This window comes from Bos taurus, chromosome 3 (genome assembly GCF_002263795.3).
Source record: "Bos taurus isolate L1 Dominette 01449 registration number 42190680 breed Hereford chromosome 3, ARS-UCD2.0, whole genome shotgun sequence".
NCBI classification, from domain to species: Eukaryota; Metazoa; Chordata; class Mammalia; order Artiodactyla; family Bovidae; genus Bos; species Bos taurus.
Window position 1 is genome coordinate 33488656 of NC_037330.1, and position 24817 is coordinate 33513472.

Sequence of the window (24817 nt, forward strand, 5' to 3'; positions counted from 1 at the left end):
AGCCCAACCAGCTGTTTCCTTGGGCTGGGCTAGGCTGTGCTGGGGCAGAGGCTGGTGGCCACGCATGACGTTTGGCTGGTTTTTGTCTGTTTTTCCTACTAAACAGATATGCAGATGAATGTGTTTGAGACAGCGATAATGCAGGAGGTTTTAGTAACAAGAATGAAACTTGGAGACAAACCTCCTTCCCCAAGTATTTTGAAAAATGCTTTCTGAGCTGGAGCTCCCCCAGTAGCTACTGGCCACCCCCCCCTTTTTTGCCACCCACACCCCAAAAGCAACTTTTTCCATGACTCACACATGGCAGCTTGTGCACTTCTTTTATTATTAAATATAAAAGCAGCTTCCTATTTTTTAAATAGATATTTAAATGACTTCATATAAAATAAATCACCACTTCCAAGTATAAAAACAAAATCTCACAGTGTGTGAGCCAATGTTCCCTCTCGACTTTCTCAGAGAAAAGAAGGGTTCCTGTGCAGGTAGCCGGGTAGCCACCCAGAGGGGCTGCAGAGGCCCCTCCCACTCCTGGGTCACCAAGAGCGCATAGTTTCTGTGATGGGTTGGATTTGCTTTCTTGATCTTTAAAATACTATATGTTTAAGGGGTGGGGAGTGAGGGAGGAATGTTTTTTCTGTGTGTTTTTTTTTTTTTTTTTCCCCTTCCACTTTTAAATACAGAGTTTTTTAGTATCAAATATAGAGTCTGTGACTAGGAAAATGGGCCTCCTGGGAAAGTTCTCCACTGCCCTTTCCTCAATGGATAGCAACAGGGCAGGCAGGGACCAGAGGATCCTCATTTTCAAGGGCAGGAAGGGAAGCTCATAGGCCCCGGTCCAGCGGCCAAGTCCAACAGGATCTCTTGGTGGAGGGCCCGGAGCAGCAGAAGAGGAGGGACACAGTAGCACAAAGGCTGAAGGCAGTCTACTGGCCTGTCACCCAATGCCCAGAACTCGCAGCCCCTGGCCGCTCGAGGGAGCTGAGGCCCTCAAGGCAGACTGGAAGCAGATGCCTGGACTCTCCAAGTCCCTCTCCCACCCTGGCTCACCTGGTTACAGAGATGATGCTAGTGAGGGGTGGGACGAGAGCAGGAGGGGGTCCCTGCCTCCCGGGCTCCTGAAGGGACACCGCTCAGCCCAGGTGTCTGCTGACAGCAGCCTTTGGACTGTGGTGGGAGCAGGGGCCTGGACAGGGAAAGAGGCCAGCCGGGGGGATCGGGGGTGCTGACCCCTTGCCACACCTCAGGGGCAGGCCCTCAATTTCAAAGACCTATTTGCCGTCAGAGCTCGCCCTGCAGTCTCTCTCTCTGTGTCAGTCCCTCCCCTCCTTCCCTCCCTCCCTTTAATCACGTCCCTCTTGGGAATGTCAAAGTGCAAGATGCAGAAACCTGGGTGAACAACGCAGCCTAAAGACCAGCTCTGGCTGCTGGCCCCGGGAAGTTCTCCCACCCTGATCCATCCCAGGGAGTCAGAGCCGGGTCAGCAGAAGGTCAGGGCTCAGGGGCTCCCTCAGTCGACAGGCGAGGCCGGCTCGGGCGCTCAGTGCAGGAAGCTGGGGAGAGGCTGGAGGAGTGGGAGGACAGACAGGTGTTTGCTCTCCGGGATGGATGGGGCAGGCTGTTCAGCAGGCAGGTTCAGTATTCACAGTGCGATGGTTTCCTTCAGAGGAGAGGCTCTGCACGGCCTCCTAGAGGAGCTCTGGCAGGCCTCGGGGGACGGCGAGGCAGAGGCCAGCGCTTGGTCTTGCCCTGGGCATCGCAAGCCAGGTCAGGCAGGTCCTGAGGGCCGGGTTGGCATCCCCTCTCTGCCTGGCCGTTGGCAGAGGGCACTGAGGCAAGTGGAGGGTACAGACCCGTTCCGGGCGATCAGTGCAGACCAGCAGGCCCAGAGGCCTTCTCTTCCCGTCTTCTGGGCTACACACCTTTACGGGAAATCCAACAACGCTGTCCCGCCCTGTGAACCTCATGCTTCTCTCTCTGGAGACAAGTTCCTGCTTGTCGGTGCTGGGATCCCTTGGCGGCAGGCAGGTCCTCTGACATGAGGGTTCTTCCATTCCTCAGTGCCCACCCTGCTCTCCCATGTCCCATGGGCCTCTGGGTCCCTAGAGGGGAATGGGCCGAGGACACAGCCCCTGAGGGGCAGAGGGTCCCCAGCCGGGCTTGGCAGCCTTCCTTAAGCGGATGGGAGCCTCCAGGGCCCCTGATAAATATCAGCAACGTTGGGGGCATCCTCCAGCCCCTCTTAGTCAGTCCAGAGTCTGAGGGTCAAGGGTGGAGGAGCCCCAGCCTGGCTGCTCTGGTCTGGCCCTGCTCTCCCGAGTCCAGGAGCTCTCATGGTGGGCAGGCCACATTCCCGGGAGAATGGTTGGGGAGGGGTGGTGGTGGCCGTCCCCACAGTTTCTCCTCCCATGGAGAGACTGTCCTGTGCGCCCAGCTGTAGGGGAGAGAAAGAAAGGCTGTCAGCTGAGTGGGAGTCAAGGGAGGGGTCGCTGAGGACATGGGTGGGCGAGCTAGAGCGTTCCTGTGGGCTGCTGGTGGTGCTGCAGACAGGACTTCCTCCCATCCTTTCCCTAGCTTTCCCCGCCACCCCAGACACCGCAAGGGCCCTGGGCAGCTTTCTCTGGCGGCAGCCCAAGCCGCTGGACAGACTGGCCTCACCTCCTACCTCCTCCTGGGGAACCAGGGACCACAGGGGGAGGTAACATGGCCTGGCAGAGGTCTGAGCGGAGCTGGGATGGGCATTACTCAAGTGGAGGGGTCTACCAAGGAGGGAAGGGGGCACTTGAGTGTCCTTAGATGCCCATCCCCCCCTCCCCCTGCCCTGCCCCAGCAAGACCATCTCACTATCTTTGGTCTAAAAAAATCAAGAGTGAATCCTGCTAACTCTAGCAAAGAAGAGGAATTTCTCATTCCCACTCCACACCATTCATCACAGAGGTCATCACACACAATACTCAGGGCAGCAGGACAGAGGTATCTGAAGGGAAAGAACTGGAGGAAGTTCCAGACAAGGAAACTCCCACCCTTCCATTTGGCCTGCTAAGCCCTAAGCAAGCCAGCCTCCTTCCGGATGGGCCAAGGGACTTGCCTCCCCACATCATGCATAGGAGTCAGGGCCCTGCTGTCTCCAAGCCTTCCCCCATCCTTGTCCTCAGAATGCTTTGTTCCCAGAGCAGAAATCCCCTGGACTCCATCCAACAGTTTGACTTTGGACCCTGTGTGGAGCTTCCCTCCCTGACTATCCCTGGGCCCTACCAGCAAAACCCGTGATGGATAAGGAGGAAAGATGGGACCATAGCTTCTGGCTCCCAGCCCATTCCCATGCTCTGGAAGGCAGGCGGGGAAGACCATAAACTGGACATTAGCCATGCTCGGTATGGCTGGGCCACAGGCCCTGCTGGGGCCAGAAGGGAAGAACAACCAAGTGGGCAGGCCCCAGCCCACTGCTCCTATTTCTTGGTTCCTTGGAGTGGAGGGGTCAGGGTCCACATTTCTTTTCTGAGGGTCCCTCTCTCATACCTCTGCCTCTGTGTTTCCCTCTCTCATTAGGGCAGCAGTCTTCAGGTGGCCCTAAGGCTCCAGCTGCCTGGCCTGGAGACCACTTTAGAGCAGGATCCAAGTAGGGGTCTGTATGTGGCTCTGGCCCTGGATCACTCTCTAAGTGAAATCTTAAGGGGAGGAAGAAGAAAGCTTGGGAGGGCCTCAGATTAGGCAGGCAGAGGGCCAAGGCCGAGGAGGGAGGCGGGCGACCAGTCAGAGGGTGGTGCAGCATTGAGCCATGAAGTCCCCAGGGACCTTGTTCCATGCTCTGCTTGCCAGTTCTGAGGGGTCTGCCTCATTCTCACAGCCCTGCCAGTGTCCCATCTGACCCATTTGAGTCCACCTTACCAACGAGGTGGACCCCAGGAAGTGTTATCTCTTTCACATGTGTTCCACATGTGTTATATCTTAAAGAAAGAAAGAAAATGAAGTCGCTTAGTCATGTCTGACTCTTTGCAACCTCATGGATTGTAGCCTACCAGGCTCCTCCGTCCATGGGATTTTCCAGGCAAGAGTATTGGAGTGGGTTGCCATTTCCTTCTCCAAGGGATCTTCTTGACCCAGGGATTAAACCCGGGTCTCCCACATTGTAGGCAGATGCTTTTACTGTCTGATACTGTTCTCTAAATCGGCTCCCGTGGTTTTGAGCATTTGGCAGATACCCTATCTCTCTAGGAGTGGCCCCAACCTGTCATTCTACACATGAGAAGGCCCTGAAGTGCTGGCTTGCATTTGGCATGGGGTGTGACTAGAAACGTGAATGGGTTCTCCAGCTAGTCAGCCAGCCTGCCAATCAGCAATTTAGGCAAGCAGCCAGCTAGTCAGTTAGCCAATCAGCTTCATCAATCAACTAGCTAGTTAGGCAGTGACTAGCTAGTTAGTTGGTCAGAGTCACCTATCCAGTTGGTCGACCAGTCAGAATCAACTAGTTAGCTAGTTAACTGGTCAACCAGAAGGCTGGCCAGTTAGAGACAGTCAGCCAGGGTCAATCAGCCAGTCAGCCCTGAAGTCAATCAGTTAACATCTATTGAGTTCTTAGTGTGAAGCATGAAGAGGTCCTTTCTGTTTAGGACTCAGGATAGAAAAGAAAATGCAAAAAAAGTAGAAGACACAGTCCCTGTGCTTCAGGGGCTTACAGATTCCTTAGGGGTACTCATACGCATAAAGATTTTAAAAATGTATGAAAATAAACAACATCCAAGGAAGTACAAATCAATATAGCAAGTCAAGTCCAAAAAAGATGAGTAGGAACTAAAGGAGCAACCAGAGGATGATGGAGACCATCAGGAAGAGCTGATTCCTGCAGGCTGATTGTGGTTTGAGGGGAAGGAAGGGAGGAGGGCTGCGGAGCGCCTGGAATTGGGGCGCCAGGCATGAGGAGTGATAAGAGTCACATGTTTATCAAATACATGGGTGAGGACAACAGAAGACACTCACTGATGTGCAGGAGACACGCTGGGAGGGCTGTGAATACAGAATTAGGATTCAAAACAATTTCAGTTGGCTCGGGTGAGGGGCTGACAAAAACCAACAAGGCGGTTTTTAACAAGGAGGAATATAAATTCCTGCACACTGGTTAAAAAAAAATAAGTTCTCCAAGTACAGGATAGACTCCACAGGTTTATGGGAAATGGAACTGGGGGGTTCAATAGCCCACAAGCTTAACATATGACAACAGAATGATGTGGTGGTTAAAAAACCAAAACAAAAGAGCAGTGCAGTCTTAATTGGTACAAATAGAAGAACACTGTCCATATCAAGGAAGGTTACAGTCCCTCTGAACTCTGAGCTGGTCAGACAATATCGGGGAGCACTATGTCTAGAGCTGAGAATCACATTTTCAGAGGGACATTGACAAACGAATGTGTCCAAAGGAGGACGACCAGGATGGTGAGAGGTCTGAAAACCATATCATATAAGAGATGTTTGAGGGACTTGGCCACACTTAGCCTAGAGAATTCTTAAAGGGGACATGGACACATGAGTTTAAATATCGGAAGGCTCTCATGAGGGAGGATGGGGAGGGGGCAGGAAGCCAATTACGTTCAAATAAGGAAGGACTTCCCCACGGTGCTATTAGGGCAGGGCAGGGAGCTTGCCTGTGGCTGAGAGTGTGTAACCAGAAGCTGGCTGACTTCCCATCAGGGATGCAGAGAGGGGAGGCCCCTCTGCAGTGGGATTCTAGACCAAATGACCCCCGAGAGCCCTTCTAGGACCATGCTTCTATGGCTCCATGGATCTAAAAGCAGGAAGGCAGAAAAGGTCTTCGTTGGGAGGAAGGATCCAATCAGGGTGCACACAGAGAAGAAAATGGCAAGAGATGTGTGTGAGGGGCTGCTGCTGGAAGAGCTTGGGAGCCAAGCTGAGAATGTTGAGCTGAAGTGGTTGGTGATGCAGAGCTGCTGAAATTCCCCTGGAGGCTGAAGACTTTACACAAACAGTTTGGTTGCTCTGGGATGAAAGATGGCAGCAAAAGTTGAAGCTCAATGCAGAAATAATAGCCTGATTCAGAATTAACAGTGCCTGGCCTCAGATGGGGTGGAGGGAGTGAAGTGGTGATGGGAGGCCTGAGGACCCGGGGAGCAGAGGGTTGGCCAGACTTGGTGACGAATGAAAAAGGGAGTAGCGGGGAGAGAGAGAAGGGAGTCAAGGGTGGGAGCCTCAGGGAAGTTGGTGGTGCCATAAACAAGTTAGGGTAAGTGGAAAACTTGGGTGTAACCAGTTTTAAGGTGTGGAGATAGATCCAGATTAGAGTCTTACCTTAGGATTCTGTCTACACTGGCAGCTCCTCCTGTCTGTCCTCTTCCTGGGTCAGGAGGCTGTGGGCAGAGCACAGGGCTGGTGTAAGACTTCAGCAGAGGCCAAGGAGTGAGGGAACCCCCAAATCCTCACCCATATGCTCCAGCCCTCTCAGATTTGGGAGACCAGAACTGCCTAACCCTAAGAAGAAACTAGGAAAAATCCCAGATATCTAGGGAAGAAGAGACATGCTTCCTTCTTGCCACCCACCCCAGCATCCTGTTCTGAGCTTCATTTCCTTAGAGCAAGCGGCAGAATGTCTCCTCCAAATCCAGACGGAAAATAAATGCCAAGACAGCCTCCCCTCCCCCATACCTACCAGAGCCCCCTCCCCCAAACTCTCACCTGCCCTCTGGTTGCTCCATGGGAGAATCCACCATCTGTGGCTCTTGATGGCTCTGGGGGCAGAAAAGAGCTGGCTCACTGAGGAGCTGGGGGAGGCTGGGGGGCCAGGGTTGGGGGCCATGGCCCCATCCTCAAGCAGGGCTGCCCTGGGGCTCTCTGAGAGAGCCAGAGGGCCAGAGGGCTTCCAGAGGCCTCTCCTGTCCTGGGACTCCTTACCCCCCAGCTCTGCAGTCTCTGGGAATGCCCTGCCCTGCACAGGCATCACTTTCCTCTTCCATCTCCCTTCCAGGTTCTCACCATGCTGTAGCCCAGGAAGAATGACTCCTCCTCCTCTGCCCTCGTCCCTTTGCTCCATCTTGCAGTCTGAGCCTTCCCCATTCTTGAAGAAACCCTCCACTTCAACCTCCTACTCTCTGTGCTCAGTCAACTTCCTGTCTCTCAGAGCCTGAAGAACCCAGCCTAAACCCAAATCGTCCTCTGCCCTGCTCCTGCGCCAAGGCTGTGCCCCACCCCACGAGATGCCCTCCTCTCCCCCATGGGGCTCTTCTTACCCGACGCCGCCGCCTGTAGAACAGGAGCCCGCCGACAGCCAGCAAGACCAGGATGATACTGGGCACCAGCAGGCGGAAGACAAAACCAGGGAGCTGGGGATCGGAGGCTTCCTTGTGCTGCCTCTCGTGGCCTGTGTCAGTCAAAGGAACGGAGTTAAAACGGGCTGGGGGCCTGGCCGCCCCCTCACTTGCTTGTCCTCCTTTCAGCTCTGCAAGACTCCTCCGGTCCCTGGTGCTCCTCCTGCCTTCCAGCTCCCCAAGGGACAGCACGTGGCCCCAGGAGTGGCTTCTGGGGAGCTTTGGCTGAGAAGAGAGGGCGGAGGGACTGCTGAGGCCTTGCGGGTGCAGTGCTGGGGTCTTGGCCATGTCTGGCTCCTGGTGGTCTCTGGGCGAGGCAGAGGGACGTTCTGTCTTCTCAGGCGTGTGACTCCAGGCCTCAGTGGGTCTCATGGGGCCCAGTGTGGGCAGGTGTGCGCTAGTTGCATCCACAAGCCGCAGCCCCTTTCCTGATCCAGAGAGTGCTGAAGATGCTGGGGGGGTGTGACTGGGGCTCGCAGGCTCTGCCTGGACACTGCGTCCTCCCAGACTGTAGAAGGAAAGCTCTGCCCCTTGGGGTATAGGACCCTCACTAGCCTCTCCGGAGGCCTCTTCCAGGGCTATGTTAGCACCCAGCAGAGAGTCAAGAACGTCTTCCATCCCAGTGACAGGGGCTCCAACCGAAGGGCCGGGCTGAGGAGAATCTCCAGTGGGGCGGCCCTCAACGCGTGGGGTCTCTGGCGACTCAAAGCTCTGGCAGGTGCTCCTGGGTGGTCGCTGCTTGGCACTGCCCGGGTCCACTGTGCGAAGGGCCTGCTCTCTGGGCAAGAGGGAGCTGCCGTCTGTTGCCTCAGAGTCAGCCCAGGTCAAGCCAGCCATAGGGGCTGTGGAGGGGGTGGGGGACTGCTGAGGGGAGACAGAGGCCAGGTCACTGCTAGGGGTGGCTTTGGGGTACAGGCAGTTGCAATCAGGCTTGGTCACCACATCTGAAAGAACCACAGAGAGAAGGAGAGAGAAGGATGGGGAGGAGATAGAGTCACCAGCCTCCAGCACAGCTTTCCCAGAGGAATGGAGAGGGGGTGTGGGTCTGGGGGGTTCCCTCAGGCCCTAACTCAGCCCTGGGGCTGAGGTGAGGACAGGACTGGTGCCAATGCTCATGACACAGGCTTTAGACAGGAAAGGAACAAACTGCAGGAAAAGAGCAAAGAGTGGGGTTTAGACACACAGGTTGGGGGATGGGGTCAGGGAAGACCAGTAAACTGCCCTTTCTGGAGATCCAGCTGGCCAGACGCCAAGCCAGGGGTGACAATAGCCAGCCAAGATGTTGAATAGTGGCCTCTAACACAAGACACCCTCAAGCCCCAAAGACACTGTTGGTTGGAAAGCCGCAAGGTGGGTTCATGCACAGCAGGAGGCTACGCAGCCACGCCCACAGGCGGGAACAGGCTGGGGCTGGCGTGTGGCCAAGGCTTGAGGCCTTGGGGTTGAAGCGACGAGACTGGACTTGGCCATTGGCCGGTCGCAGGGCCTCAGCCCTTGCCTCGGGGAGCAAGGTTGAATGTAGGCGGGTACACGTGGCACAGGACGCAGAGACGAGGACAATGCAGGGTACATATGTGCGCAGCTGGGCCAGCACTGCCAGGGTTTGAATGATGCTCAGACTTCAAATCCAATCTTGTCCCTTGAGGGGACACTCAAGGCGTCCTGGGGACTTCTGGAGCCAGGCTATCCTGGTGATTCACAGCAGGGCTCCTGGAGCAAGCCCTGACTCCTGGATGGAGCCTCTGCTCTGTCCACGGAACCCCCCATACGTTCAGCCAGCCTGCAGAGCCAGTGGGAAAGCTGCCATGCCTACAGGGCTCTCTGAGAGGGCCCCCTTTTCCACTCCCTGATCTCACAGCCACCAGCTTGATCCTTTTTGATGCCTCAACATGCAGACATACGTAGGTGTGCATGCACACACATGTCAGAAAAGACATGTGCCTAGGACCACTCAGAGGTACACGAAGCCACATATGTACACAAAACAAGCACGTCTACACACACAGGAGCACACGAGTAGCAGCCAGGCTGACTCCCCAGGGGTCCCTCCAGCCTGATGCACCACCACCCCCCCACAACCCAGTGCACCTCTGTTCCACTCACCCTGCCCCAGCCCCACACTTGCTGGCCCCTTCCGTGCTTACCATGGCTGGAGCATTTAGCAAAGCTGTTGTTGCAGTTCTTGCTGAAAATGTTCCAGTCCTTTTTAAGGAGATTTTTTGTTTCATTAAAGACATTCTTGATCTTCTCCAGCAACTGGAGAGGCGTCTCATGGAATGTTCGGACACAAGCCTGGAAGGAGAGCAGAGCCCCCTTGATGAGAATAAGCACTGATTCCATGTCTCTAGCTGGAGAAGGCAATGGCATCCCACCCCAGTACTCTTGCTTGGAAAATCCCATGGATGAAGGAGCCTGGTAGGCTGCAGTCCATGGGGTCGCTAAGGGTCGGACATGACTGAGCGACTTCACTTTCACTTTTCACTTTTATGCATTGGAGAAGGAAATGGCATCCCACTCCAGTGTTCTTGCCTGGAAAATCCCAGGGACAGGGGAGCCTGGCGGGCTGCCGTCTATGGGGTCGCACAGAGTCGGACACGACTAGAGTGACTTAGCAGCAGCAGCAGCAGCGGCATGTCTCTAGCTTGTTTGTCAAACTCCCTTGGCCTTTCTCACATCGATCTTCTTTTTCTCTTGTTTTCTCCCTGCTCTCTACCCTGGTTTGTAGGACCCCTATGTCCTAAGGTGGTGAGATTTATCATTTACTCATGGCTCCATTTAACACATAGTTATGTGCCAGGCATATGATAACTACCTGGGAATCGTGTAATGAATGAGAGAGAGGTGGTCCCTGGCTAAGTTGGACATTGAGTTCATCAGGTCACCAGCATTGTTACAAATGCAGTGAGTCCTAAGAAGAATTATCTGAGAGTATTTAACAAGGGGAACTAAATGAGGACTTGGGGGAATCCCCAAGGAACTGACTAAAAGATGAGCAAGAGTTAACAAGGAAAGGAGGTGGGGTTGGAGAGAGCTGTCCAGGTAGTGGGAATAGACTGTGTAAGAAAGAACTTGAAATGTTAAAAGATGAAAAAGAAGGCTAGAGTGGGCTATCGCACAGCCATCCAGGAGGAGAGTGGCCAGAGATGCAGCGGAGAGAGGTCAGCGAGGACCAGGTCCTGTGGGGCCCTGCTGGCCATGTCAAGAACCATTAACCTTATCCACAGAGCAAAGAAAACTTCTGGGGCATGCTGGGGAGGTGGGTGGAGCCTAAGACTCTAATCCTTTAGAAAGAGCATCCTTTGTGGTGAGGAGAAAGGCCTGGAGGAGGCGTGGGGCTGTGGGTCCTTCTCCAGCGTTGGTGTATCTTGACAGGAGAGCCCAGGCTGTCCCAGTCCTGTGTGCTGAGCTGCTAGTTTCTCTTCTGCTCATGGGACCTAGGCCCTCCACGCCCACTGGGGCTCTGAGAACATCACACTCCAGGTTTTCCTTCCTCCCCTTGAGCTGCTCCATCTCAGTCCCCTTACTAGGCTGTCCCCTTCCACTTGACTTTCACAGGCTGGCATTCCACTCACCCCCAGACACTGTGCCCATGGCTTTATGGCATCTATAGCCCGCCTGCTGACGACTCCCAAGTCCTTCCTTAAACTGAGCTGCACGAGGAAGAACTATGGGCTTTACTAGGCACTGAAGTCTTTGAAAGCACCACTGGATGCCCAGGGGCTGTGCACAGTAGGTCCTCAGTAAATGTTTATCAGGTAAAGGAGAGAGGAACACGGGAATGGGAAGCCCCAGGCTTGGTTTCATTACTCACCAACTCAGCAACACTGGCCAAAAGAACTTTCCAGCTTGGGCTCATCTCATTTGTCAAATCAAAACGACAATCCCTGCCTGCCTCCCTGCCAGGGCAACTGTAAGGAAGAGGTGAGCTCTCTTCCTCTTGTTTTTCTTACAAAATATCTGTGTTCTTTATACCTCACCTCATACGCCACAGAGAAAACAAGGACAGAATGTCCTGGTGTCTACCTGTCTCAACAGAGGCAGTGGCTTTTCACCTCCAGAGCTCTGAATCCCTCCCCTGCCAGCTCCTCAGGAGACCTGTTCCTTTAGCTTCACCCGCTCCCTACCTCCCAGCATCCCTGCAATGTGCAGGGCATGTGGCTTACTAAAATACAGATTCCAAGGCCCACCCACAGACCTAGTGAATCAGACTTTCTAGGGGTACATACTGGGAATTCGCATTTAAAAGTTTTTTTTTTTTTTTAACTAGAAGTTATTTGAGTTTTTATTTGTTTAAAAGGAAAGGTGTTTTGGAATTGGAAAATTTTAAATGAAGACTTCCTTTCACTTTTATTATTATTATTATTAGCCACACCATGCGGCATGCAGGATCTTAGCTCCCTGACCAGGGATCGAACCCACACCCCTTGAAGAAGAAGTGCAAGTCCTAACCATGGGACTGCCAGGGAAGTCCAGGAATCTGCATTTTAAAGAAGCTCCACAGATGATTCTTATGAACCTCAACCCTGGAAAACCCACAGATCTAATACTTCTCTTATTTAAAAATCTTTCCTCTCTCCATCCCACCCTCCCTCCAGCTAGCTCTCTTTTTCTTCTTTTTTTTTTTTTTGAGCCAGGTTCTTCCACAGTGCTGTCTCCACTTCCTCACTCTCTGTTCACTTGCTCTGGCACCTGCCTCCAACATCCATTGCCAAATCCATCAGACACTTTTCAGCTCTTCTCCTGCTTGACGTCTCAAATCCCGGTTGATAAAGGTGACTACACTTCCCATCCTGAAACGTTCTTTTACATGGGCTCAGTGATCCCACGCTCTCCTGGGTTTCCTCCCACCCCTTATGCTGCTCTTCAGTCTCCTTGCCAGGCCCCCTTCCTGTGCCTGACTTCTAAATAAATGCTGAGATTCCTGGGCCTGTTTCTCTTCTCACAGTTGGCAATGTTATGAAGACCCCTAGCTTCACAGATGACCTTCAGACCGACACTGCTTCCGTCTGTCAATCACCAGCCAAACTCCAGACTCGTACATCCACCGACATAATCAACATCCCCACTCAGCCATTTCATAAACATCTCAAGCATAGTGTGCCCCAGCCTGGAACTCCTGCCCTTCCCCCAAACCTGCTCTGTCCCACTTCAGCATCACTGGAACTCTACAGGCTGCAGACAAAACCATTGTCATTCTTCTCTAAACTCAGAAGGTGTCCCCTGGCCTCACCTTCACTGCACAAACCTAGTCCAAGCCACCTGGACTTGCACCTCCTGCTGGCTGCTCAGCCTCCATCCCTGATCCCTACACACCCTTCCCAGCACAGCAGCCAGAATGGTCTCACAGCGCAAGTTAGACTAGGTCCCTTGGAGAAGGAAATGGCAACCACTGCAGTACTATTGCCTGGAAAATCCCATGGATGGAGGAGCCTGGTAGGCTACAGTCCATGGGATCGCAAAGAGTCGGACAAGGACACGACTGAGCAAATTCACTTACTCACACTTTAAACAAAATCCCATATTTTTTAGACCCAGCTGGGAGACACAGGCTCCTACCTCCATGGCTCTCTTGCCTTCACTCCCAGGCCTTGGCCATGCCAACCATGCTGGGTGGGCCTGAATGTGCGTACTTAGGGCTCTGTGCCCAGAATTCTCTATTCTGGAGCACTCTGACCACTTTTCATGCGTTCTAACTCTTACTCATCTTTGAACCTCGAGTGAATACCTTTTTACTCAGAAGACTTCCCTGTCTCTTCTTCCCCACTGCCTTTTAAATCCGAGTCCCATTTCTCTCTTCTGGAGCCCCACATACTTCTCCTTCCTGGCTCTCTCCCTCACCTCCTCTGGTCTTCCCTTTCTAGTTTGCTTTCTGCAATGCAGTTATTGCCGCTTTACTTTTATTTTATTTATGTATCTTGTTAACTGTCTCACCACCCTCACACCAAGCTCCATGAATGTGGGGAATTTTGTCTGATCACAGCTGTTCCCCAGAGTCTAGAACAACAATACACAATAGACACTCTTCTTTGTTGAACGAACAGTCTTCATGGGTTAAAATTCTATCTACTCGTGTCATTGTTTAGTGACTGCCACCCTCATTTAACTATAAGCTCCCAAAGGCTGGGAACCATGTAGTTCCTGCTCACGAGGAACATCAGCAAGGCCTAGTACTGTCCCTCCTGCACTGTGAGTCCTCAGCAAAGGTTTGTGGAATGAATACGTGAGTGAGAGTACAAGTGAGCCATGACCTGGGGTTGAGGCCAGTGAGCATCCCTGTGCTTACAGGCAGGGATGGTACCACCACAGCTGCCCTCTGCCCTCTCTCCCTCAGTGCTCCCAGCTCCAGGGCCCTCCTACCTTGTCCTGCTCATCATAGTCCATGGTGAAGCAGCTCTTCAGCCTCAGAGAGAGTTCCTGGAGCTGGACGATGACTTTGGCATTGGGGGTGTTGTCTTTGAAGCGCATGGTATCCTCCATTATGTCTTGCACCAGGAGAAATGCCTTCTTAAGGTAGCACACGGGATCATCCTGGAAAGTAACAACCTGGAGTTTATGACCTGGCTGACGCCACCTGGGAGCGCAGGCTCTGTGCCGGAGACCCGCCTCCCAGACAGACTGCTCCTGAGGAGAAGACCATCCACTACAGAAGATGGAGAACACTGCCCTCAGCTGGCTTTCACTCTCCCTTGTTGGGATCTGACACTACTGGGGATGGCATGCCCTACTGATTCCCTTTCTTAGAGGGAAGGAAATGTGGATTCTGACCAGAGTGGTCCTTGGATTTCTGAAAGGTGAGCTCAGATTGAAGGTGCATAGGTAGAGTGAGTTCTGAGGAACTTCTCTTTTTCTGTCTCTGACCCTCTTTTGGCTTGCTTTCACAAGAAGCTCTTTACCATATGACTCCTTCTAATCCTCCCAGCCACAGGGGTACTGGAGACTACCCCAGGGTTCAAAGAACAAAACCCCAGGGTTTTGTCTCCCTAAAAGGATGGTGGATGCCTCAGTGAAGACTCTGCTTTAGCTCTGTATTCCTAGTACCTGGTCCAATAGGTTCCTTGTAGTAAATGCTTGGTGAGGTAGGCGTGAGCAAGTGAGTGGAACACTGAGGTTACTCCTCGGACCGTGAGATTGGTCTCCAGTTCTAATGGAAGTGTCTTTGGCTCAGGTGTGCAGAAGCTCAGAGATGGGAGCAAACCCTGGCCATGATGGTGATTTTGTATCAGGCAAGAAGATAAATAGATGTGGCATAAAGGCTGGGGTGGGGACAGCTGGAAAGGCATTACAGGCATCAGAAAGAGCACGTGCAAAGGCTTGGAGGCAGGAAGGAACACAGAATGGGGTGGTGGGTTGGGCTGTGTGATGGAGACTGTAACTTGTAAACCCAGGCTAGGCAACCAAGGCTTTCCCCTGGAGTGAGGGGGTTTCCAGGTTCAGGAAAGGCAGTGAAGATACCAAGTTGTGGTTCAGAGCGCTCCCCCCAGTGGTGGGATGAGGAGTGCACTGGAGGAGAGGAGGCCATTTAGGAGGTTCTTGAAATTGTCCAAGCAACTGATGGGGTGGGGCCCCAGAACCCAGAGATGCTGAGGAGTAGAACCAGCATCACTCAGCATCTGGTTGGGGGTTGGATAAGGAAGAAGAGGGAAAGGTCTGGACTGATCCCCTTGGTTGCTGGTCTGGCTGTTAGATGGAGGTGATATCCTTAAGCAAAGCGTGTGACCCAGAAGAGGTATTGGTTTGCCTTAGGCCTTAGAGCCTGCCTTCCTGGGTTCAAATCAGACCTCCACTGCTTCCGAGCTATACCCTCTCCCCTGACCTTTTATAAACACGACGAGTGAACCACATAGTTGGGATCAAAAGTGCCTGACACATTGTAAGACTTTGACATGTGCCAAGCCAGGAGAAGGGCACGGCAGGGGACTTGAGCCCAGGACCCTGACCAACCCTGGACCCTGGCACCCCAGACTTGGGCACCCAGGGGTCCTCACATGCATACCCTGTGCAGCTCTAGGATTTCTCCTGCCCACATACACCCATCCTGGTAAGTGCATACATATGGGCCCATGGGCTTTGTAAACAGCCATAACTCACCAACTGCTCCTGGTCTACAAACTCGAAGGAAATTTGGCACGAGGTCTCCATCTGACTGTCAATCTGTAAGAGAGAGCAGGCTAGTGGTGGCAGGTGTCTGCATTTCCACTGAGCTTGCCTAAGAATGGGGACTAGAGTTTTTGGATGGAAACTAGAGTTTCTGGGGTTTGATCCTCATCCACCTCCCCAAACCATACATGAGATGACAGAGCTAAGGCTAGGGGAAGACTTGTGACTTCATATGGCCAGGGGAGGGCTGGAGAAGAACAAGAAGTCTCTGTCTTGTACCTCCTACTTTATGAAGTCTGACAGATGCCAGTTTGTTATAAGGAAGAACTGTCTAATACAGGATAGAGGACATAATCTCCTGTGGGAGGTAGTGAGCTCCCTGTCCTGGAAGGAATTTAAGCAGAGGTTAGACAAGCTCTAGGAATTCAGGATATATATGGACTGGGGCTAGATGCCCTTATAGCTGCTGCTGCCCTTCAGAGCTGTGGTTCTATGATTCTGAGCCTCAAAGAATGCAGCGATTCTTGGTCTACTTTGTATTGCTACGGCAGCTACATACAGGAGGAAAAGCACAGGGGGTAAGAGAGACAGGAGGCCAGCCCACAGGCCCCAAACTCAAGGCCCTGGAGCTGACCTTAGCCAGTGGGGCTCCGTCCACCCTGCCTTCCTGGCCAGAGGGATGGCAAATTCTCTTCTGAGCGGGACAGCAGTCATGATAGCAACCTGATTCTGCCTGTTGGGTGAACTCTGGGAGTTGGTGATGAACAGGGAGGCCTGGTGTGCTGCAATTCATGGGGTCGCAAAAAGTTGGACACGACTGAGCGACTGAACTGAACTGAACTGAACCATGCTAGGAATTGTTGACATCTCTGCTGGCCTGATGAGGGTGAGGCATGGGCTCCTTCAAGGCCCGGGTGAGCGGGCCATCCCAGCCCCAGGGTTCGGGCAAGAGCCAGGGAAGTGTCGGATAGGGCTGGAAGTCAGCTGGGAGCCTCCCTTCCAAATCTGGCTGAGGCCCTGGTGCCAGGCTGGCGGCACATCTGGGAGTCCAGGAGCTAGAGGCAACATTTGGACACAGAAGGCAGACTGGGCTGGCTCCTCGAGGGAAGCATCCCATCGAGGGAGAGCAGGCTTTATAAGCCTTTTCAGAGTCCTTGATGGACATTCTAGGCCATCATTAACCCAGGTAATCAGCTAGAAGCCCACCCTGTCCCTTGCCTGCAGGAGAGCTGGAGAGGGCTTCAGGATTGGGGTGGGGGTGGGGTCAGAGTCATTGACCTTCAGAAGGTCAATGAGAAGAACATCCGTGGGGCTAGTGGGAGCCACAAGCCACATCCTGCATGGCTGTACTCTTCTGCCTACAACCCCCTCTTGGCCCTGTTCCCTACCTCCGTTTCCCCAGTGGGGAGAAGCTGGGGTAGGCAGGGCCAGACACTCACCAGCTGCTGCAGGAACAGCAGGTGTCCGTTCCCAATCATGTGGCTACAGTTCTCCGACACCTCCTCAGTAGCACCATTGCTCACCAGGAGACAGGCCAGCAGCAGCAGAGGGCCCAGCCATGTCTGTGATAGAGAGGGCATCATTTCTCCCCAGCTCTCTCACACTCCCCAGGAACCACCCTCCCCTGCAGAGGATGGAAAAACAAGGATCTCAGACCTACAGTGCTACAGGCTCGGCCTCTCATCCCAGAATACAGCATTCCCAAAGCCACCTTCCTCAAGATTTCCTAAGAACCATGCACAACCCTCCTCTCCCTTGATAACAAGCCAAATGTCACCTCCTCCAAGAAGCTTTCCCAGATTAACCCAGGCCAAGCCATTCTACACACTGAACTTCTAATGAGGACATGGGAGTTGTGCCTGCCAGTCTAAATGCCAGTCACATGGGAAACTCCTCGAATGCAGGACTTGCTTCTGCCCATTATTCTGACTCTGTAACATCAAACACTGAGCCAGGCATCTTGGGAGCTGCACACTCCTCTCAGGTTCATGTTCCTACACTGGCTGGCTTCCACACTTGGAGCCAGAGACATCTCTCTGGGCCCAGCCCTTCCTCCTACCTGATTCCACGCATGTCTGGCTCTGCTAATGGAAAAACCAGGGGCCCAAACTCAGTTTCACTGGGAACCTATCCCGCATCACAGACCTTTGGAGCCACAGGGCTGTGTGTCAAGAAGAGCCCAACGGATTAATCAGAGGCAGCAGTGCCAACTCTAGGCCATCCCTGGCTGGCACCTGCCTACTGGAGCCCCATCAGGCTCTGCATCCAGCCTGACAGCTCTTATCATTGCAAGAACATTCTCTGAGATCTCTCCCCTCTTTCAGCACCCCGCTGACCCAGTAGCTGCTCGTCCCCAGAGTGATGGACGAGCTCCTGACACCCTGTCATTCCACTTCCGTCCTCCTTGCCAAGGTCCCCTTAGCCCTCTCCCTGGCTCTAGGTACCCCCTTCTCCAGCCAGAGGCAAAGACCCTGGGGCTGTCTCTCCCCAGCTGGATGTCGCCTCCTGGCACGTCTGGGGAAATGCTGTCAGGGTGGGGTGTAGGCTGGTACCTTCCTGGGTTCTGGGCTCTGCCTTTTAATTCAGATGCTGAGACAAATAGTGCAAACAAGTAGCACACTGGAGGCTGTGAAACAGCCCACAACAACATGCTGATTTACATAGAACCAAAAGCCTAAAATGTTTGTCAGCTCTTACCAGGGAGAAGCCCTGGCTGGGCTCCAGGGAGGTTGCAGGGAGGAGGGGCCACAGTAAGACCTTCAAAGATTGGGGGGGTGGGGGGGTGGAGAACGGGGGCGGAGGGGGTGGAAGAGGGGAGTTGATGGCAGAGAGAGGAGGGGGAAGGGGGGCCTGAAGGAAAGAGGCTCAGGATGGCCCAGTGCTGTTCAGCACCAGGGCCTGGTGAGGGTCCTGGTCTGACCTGGGAGAGGGATACTGTGGAAGAGGGAGAAGAGTCATGGAGGGAACACTGGCCTTTGTTGGATGGTTAAGGAGGGAGTTCTGGGTGGGAATGGCTGTGCCAGCCCTCAGGAACCTGCACTTCAGGACCCACAGGAGGATACTGGGCCATGCAGAACGTATGTCTCTGCCCCAGGCTGGTTGCCCCTGAGACTCCAAGCCTCAGGTGTCAGTGGTTTGGAGGAAAGGGTCCATGGGGAAGGGGATGCTCAGGAAGACAGCCTTGCCACAGACAAATTAAGATATTGATGTTTGAGGGCAGCCAGGAGAGGGCAATGCTTAACCCCAAGGGCTGCCTGGCTTCTGGGGTTATTTCAGGCATCAGTGTGGGGAGTGTACAGCCACCATATGGGAGGCTGACTTTGAAGGTGGCTAAAGGGGACCACCCCTGCACCTGGGGCCTTGACTTGGCCTAAGAGGAGGAGCTGGACAGGTACCCAAGGGTTAACACTCTAGCTTGTGTCTGGCTGGGCTGGCTCTTCTCCCCACTCCTTTCTTCTTCCCACCCACCAGCTTTGGCCTCTGGGACAGCCCTAGGAATCTCTGCTTCAGGCTCAGAGAGACTCTGGGACATCTCAGCCCAGCCACCCATCCTCACCTGCTTCTCACCCTGTCCCAAATTCCCCAGCAAAATGGTCCCTGGAGAGACCTTAGCATGAGTGGACCCTCAGGCTGCCCCTGTCCAAAATCAGCCTCTTTCCTTCCACATTTATCTTCCTCCTCTTTCTTCAGCGTCTCACTTCCAGCCCCTATTTGTCTTGTTGCCCGTCACCTCACCCTTCCTGACTTCCCCTCCTAACCCCATCTCATCTCTTTCAGCTGGCTCTTCCTCCTCATGAAAGGCTTGTCCCTATCACCCTACTTGCAACCTCCCTCCCTTATCCTCTGAATAATTTTCTGCTTCTCTCGCTGCACCCCACTCCCCCACCAGGTTTCTCCTCTAGAATTCCTCAGATGCAAACCCGTTGGCAGACCACTTACTGTTCGTTAATGGAGTCACTCTGCACCATCTAGCAGCTGCCCCAGCTACAGCCCATGGTTCGGGCAGGGCAGCGGTGAACCGCCCGCAGCCCCTGTCCACAGTTCTGCAACCCCAAACCTTCCTTCCACCTTCTCTACCATCATCAAGCCCAGGAGCTCCCCGACTGACTGAACCTGAATCTGCAGGAAGATCCATAGCCGGCACCAGGCAACTCTGGTACCCCCATCCCCCACAAAACAGACTTGATCCAGCCACCCAAATGCCCAACAGCTCCGGTCTGGGAGCTGGAACAAGTAGTGGCTTGCCCAGCTCCTTCCTTCTGCCTTGCGTTCTATAAGCTGGACGGCACCTGAACTTTCCCCATTCAGAAGCTCCCACTCCCCAGCAGGACCTAGAAGCATGCGTATGGCTCGTGTGGAATGCCCACTGGGCAGGCGCCACCCTCAGGCGCACAGCCATTCCGCCTGTCCCTTGGCGGTGGAGAGAGTCTAGGACGGAGCTTCTGCCCCTTGACTGCAAACCCCTCTCCTTTGCCCGCAGGTGGCTCTGTGTGCCTCTTCCTGCAATGGGGTAAGCAGTCTTCCCTTCTCCAAAGAGGTGCCGCAGCCCCTGGAGCAGCTGCAGGGCCGCTTCTGGTCCCAGCCCCAGCGCAAGAGGGGCCTCGCGCAATCGGCGTGCAAAGATGGGCCCGGTGCCGGGGGACGGAAGAGCCTCAGCAGTCGGCGCGCGCTGGGCAGTGGGCTCCGAGGAGCCGTGCCGCGCCGCCAAGCTCCAGTCCCAGCCCGGCCCGGGCCCGGTGCCGCGGCGATCGCTTACCGTGGGAGGGCAGCGCCCGGCGGCGCCCCGCGCGGTCATACGGGCAGCTGGGTCCCGGCCGGGCGCGTCGGCCGCCCTCGCTCTGCCGCTCGCTGTCTTGATCGCTGGCCTCTGCAGAGTCCGCGCCCTGGCCGAGGGCCGCGCTGCTGACCCGGGAGTGTAGAGGGACTCTCGGCAGCGCGCGGAGCACCCAGACAAACTTTCACTTTCCCCGAGCCGGGCTCCACTGGCCAGCTCCTCGGCACAGCCTTTTAAGCGGACTTGTGAGGCATGTGGTTTATGGGAAATCACCTTGGACAGGCGCCAGACACACACACACACACACGCACACACACACAGGCGCGGGCGCACTGACACAGACTCACACACTCCGGAGGCCCACTGAACGCCTCCCCGCCCCCACCCAGCGGGCCGGTCTTCTCCGTTTGTCTTCCAGTCGCCCTGTGTGCTGCGCTCAAAGCCAAAGCCTTCAAGAAAGTAACGCGGGCTCCGCCGCCTCCCGCCCTCCAGCGCGCGGATTTTGGACAGAGCCTGGTCTTTCCTTCCGCGCTCTCCAGGCGGATCCGGTGCGCTCTCTCTCGTTCTAATATTTGTCTCAAGGGACTTTCCCTCTGGGTCTGAAAATTCCCAAATCTGAGCAGGAAATGGCCTGAGAGCAAACACCGGAGACCAACTGCGCTTGCTGCGGCACCTTGTGGAGCCTTAGTCAGCAGGTTTGGGGGCAGCCCTCTCCTTATGCAGCCCCCAAAGCGCCCACCCAGGCTCTGTCTTCTCTTCTGGGGGCAGGGCACAGGCAGAGAAGCTACTACCCGGCCAGAAGGGGATGAATTGTGTCCTGTGACGGGGGCTGGGACACTCTGCTGTGTCCCAGGAAATGCTTCCCACACCTGACCTGCAGGTGATGTAAACTCTGGCTGGAACCCAGGTTCCCTCCTGAGCTTCAGACCTAGGGAGAATGGCACCCAAGCCCTACAGTTCCCTGATGCTTTTGAAAATGCATTTACTGAAATGATTAAGCTCATTTTGTCTCTATATGAAAATGAATCTAAATGAGGCTAAATAGGACGAGCCTGTTAATCATAACGTCAAATTCAAGAGCTTTTTCTTTCTTCAATTCACTAGGATTCAATGTTTCAGTCTCTTTGTGGCTCCACCCACCCCTAGCCCCTGGGAAATATGTTATAGGCAGCCATGTCTGGAAGGGGCATCTCCTGTCACTTATTCCAGCCCCAATTAGTAATTTTATAACTGCTTGCTCTTATTAATACTGGTGCCTCTGTTTACAATGCTCCTTTCCCAACTTGTGCTTAAGGCAAACACCTCATCTGTCAAGGCTGAAGTCACAAACACCACATCCTTCACCAGCAGAGCCTTTTTTGACTCCTCAGGCAGATCAATGATTCCTGTCCCTGTGGTCTCACTGAATTTGGCTCCTTTCTCTGTAGTTTCTCTGATAAATTGTCATTCATTCATTGTCCACAATATTCTAAAAGTGTTTCAAGGGGTGCTGATAGCTATACTCTGGAGCATCAGACTGAAGCTTCAGCCGCACTGAGATGGAGACTTCCTCCAAGCTGGTCCTGTGTTTCAGTTCAGTTCAGTTGTGTCCAATTGATTCTTTGCAACCCCATGGACTGCAGTATGCCAGGCTTCCCTGTCCTTCACCATCTCCCAGAGTTTGCTCAAACCCATGTTCATCGAGTCGGTGATGCCATCCAACCTTCTCATCCTTTGTAGTCCCCTTCTCCTCCTGCCTTCAGTCTTTCCTAGCATCAAGGTCTTTTCTCATGAGTCAGTTCTTGGCATCAGGTGGCTAAAGTATTGGAGCTTCAGCTTCAGCATCAGTACTTCCAATGAATATTCAGGACTGATTACCTTTAGGATTGACTGGTTTGATCTCCTTGCACTCCAAGGGACTCTCAAGAGCTTTCTCCAGTACCACAGCTCAAAAGCATCAATTCTTTGGCGCTCAGCTTTCTTTATGGTACATCTTTCACATCCATACATGACCACTGGAAAAACCGTAGCTTGTCTTATGTTTATCTCCAAATTGAAAGTGCCCAGCACATACTTGGTACCCAGTTGATAGTGACTGAATCACCTGAAGCCATTAGAGAATAATTCATTCATTTGACAAATGTGCACCATGTGGCTACTACGTGCTGGGCACTGGGCTACACCTGGGAATGTGATGATGGACATGTCAGCATATCTCTGCTTTCACGAGTTTGGGAGTAGTCAGAGCTTAAAAGGTGTGGGGCAGCCCTGGATGCACAGAGACTTGAGGAAGGAAGGCCTGAGACTGAGCCCAGCCAGAGGAAGGAGGCTAAGGCCTTGCTTCCCCTGGGCATTGTCAAATGGTTCCAGTACAAAATGATTTAAGATAGATAACATGTTGACACGACTTGTTCTTAGGACTGATAAGAGGTTGGAGGAAGTGATGTGACAAGATAAACCTCTTGTCTTGTTGTTCAGTTCAGTTGCTCAGTCATGTCTGACTCTTTGCGACCCCATGAACCGCAGCACTCCAGGCCTCCTTGTCCATCACCAACTCCCAGAGTTCACCCAAACCCATGTCCATTGAGTTGGTGATGCCATCCAACCATCTCATCCTCTGTCGTCCCCTTCTCCTCCTGCCCCCAATCCCTCCCAGCATCAGGATCTTTTCCAATGAGTCAACTCTTTGCATGAGGTGGCCAAAGTATTGGAGTTTCAGCTTCAACATGAGTCCTACCAATGAACACCCAGGATCCTTTAGGATGGACTGGTTGGATCTCCTTGCAGTCCAAGGGACTCTAAAGAGTCTTCTCCAACACCACAGTTCAAAAGCATCAATTTTTCAGTGCTCAGCTTTCTTTGTAGTCCAATTCTCACATCCATACATGACTACTGGAAAAACCATAGCCTTGACTAGACGGACCTTTGTTGGCAAAGTAATATCTCTGCTTTTTAATATGCTATCTAGGTTAGTCATAACTTTCCTTCCAAGGAGTAAGCGTCTTTTAATTTCATGGCTGCAATCACCATCTGCAGTGATTTTGGAGCCCAGAAAAATAAAGTCAGCCACTGCTTCCACTGTTTCCCCATCTATTTGCCATGAAGTGATGATACCGGATGCCATGATCTTAGTTTTCTGAATGTTGAGCTTTAAGCCAACTTTTTCACTCTCCTCTTTCACTTTCCTCAAGAGGCTTTTTAGTTCTTCTTCACTTTCTGCCATAAGGTGGTGTCATCTGCATATCTGAGGTGATTGATATTTCTCTGGGCAATCTTGATTCCAGCTTGTGCTTCCTCCAGCCCAGCATTTCTCATGATGTACTCTGCATATAAGTTAAATAAGTAGGGTGACAATATACAGCCTTGACATACTCCTTTTCCTATTTGGAAGCAGTCTGTTGTTCCATGTCCAGTTCTAACTGTTGCTTCCTGACCTGCATACAGGTTTCTCAGGATGCAGGTCAGGTGGCTTGGTATTCCCATCTCTTTCAGAATTTTCCACAGTTTATTGTGATCCACACAGTCAAAGGCTTTGGCATAGTCAATGAAGGAGAAATAGATGTTTTTCTGGAACTCATTTGCTTTTTCGATGATCCAGTGGATGTTGGCAATTTGATCTCTGGTTCCTCTGCCTATTTTAAAACCAGCTTGAACATCTGGAAGTTCACGGTTCATGTATTGCTGAAGCCTGGCTTGGAGAATTTTGAGCATTACTTTACTAGCATGTGAGATGAGTGCAATTGTGCGGTAGTTTGAGCATTCTTTGGCATTGCCTTTCTTTGGAACTGGAATGCAAACTGACCTTTTCCAGTCCTGTGGCCACTGCTGTTTTCCAAATTTGTTGGCATATTGAGTGCAGCACTTTCACAGCATCATCTTTTAGGATTTGAAATAGCTCAACTGGAATTCCATCACCTCCACTAGCTTTGTTCATAGTGATGCTTCCTAAGGTCCACTTGACTTCACATTCCAGGATGTCTGACTCTAGGTGAGTGATCATACCATCGTGATTATCTGGGCCATGAAGATCATTTTTGTACAGTTCTTCTGTGTATTCTTGCCACCTCTTCTTAATATCTTCTGCTTCTGTTAGGTCTCTACCATTTCTGTCCTTTATTGAGCCCATCTTTGAATGAAATATTCCCTTGGTTTCTCTAATTTTCTTGAAGAGATCTCTAGTCTTTCCCATTCTGTTTCTTTGCATTGATAGTTTTCCTCTATTTCTTTGCATTGATCGCTGAGGAAGGCTTTCTTATCTCTCCATGCTGTTCTTTGGAACTCTGCATTCAAATGGTATATCTTTCCTTTTCTCCTCTGCTTTTCGCTTCCCTTCTTTTCATAGCTATTTGTAAGGCCTCCTCAGACAGCCATTTTGCTTTTTTGCATTTCTTTTCCATGGGGATGGTCTTGATCCCTGTCTCCTGTACAATGTCACGAACCTCATTCCATAGCTCATCAGGCACTCTATCTATCAGATCTAGTCCCTTAAATCTATTTCTCACTTCCACTGTATAGTCATAAGGGATTTGATTTAGGTCATACCTGAAAAATCTAGTGGTTTTCTCCACTTTCATCAATTTCAGTCTGAATTTGGCAATAAGGAGTTCATGATCCAAGCCACAGTCAGCTCCCGGTCTTGTTTTTGCTGACTGTATAG

General features: G+C 52.7%; 1 protein-coding gene across 6 annotated transcripts; it reads right to left on the bottom strand.

The window, feature by feature from the left end:
- Positions 1-303: 303 nt before the first annotated feature.
- On the bottom strand, positions 304-20392 carry CSF1 (colony stimulating factor 1). Of its 6 annotated transcripts, none has more exons than XM_005204071.5 (9): positions 20164-20392; positions 16847-16969; positions 15399-15461; positions 13668-13838; positions 9455-9602; positions 7233-7363; positions 6682-6734; positions 6298-6356; positions 2342-2431 (listed from the first exon to the last, which is right to left on the bottom strand). In XM_005204071.5, the coding sequence occupies exons 1-8, from the start codon at positions 20200-20202 to the stop codon at positions 6311-6313; spliced, it is 774 nt and encodes a 257-aa protein (XP_005204128.1). In that variant the 5' UTR covers positions 20203-20392; the 3' UTR covers positions 2342-2431; positions 6298-6310.
- Between the last annotated feature and the right edge of the window lie 4425 nt (positions 20393-24817).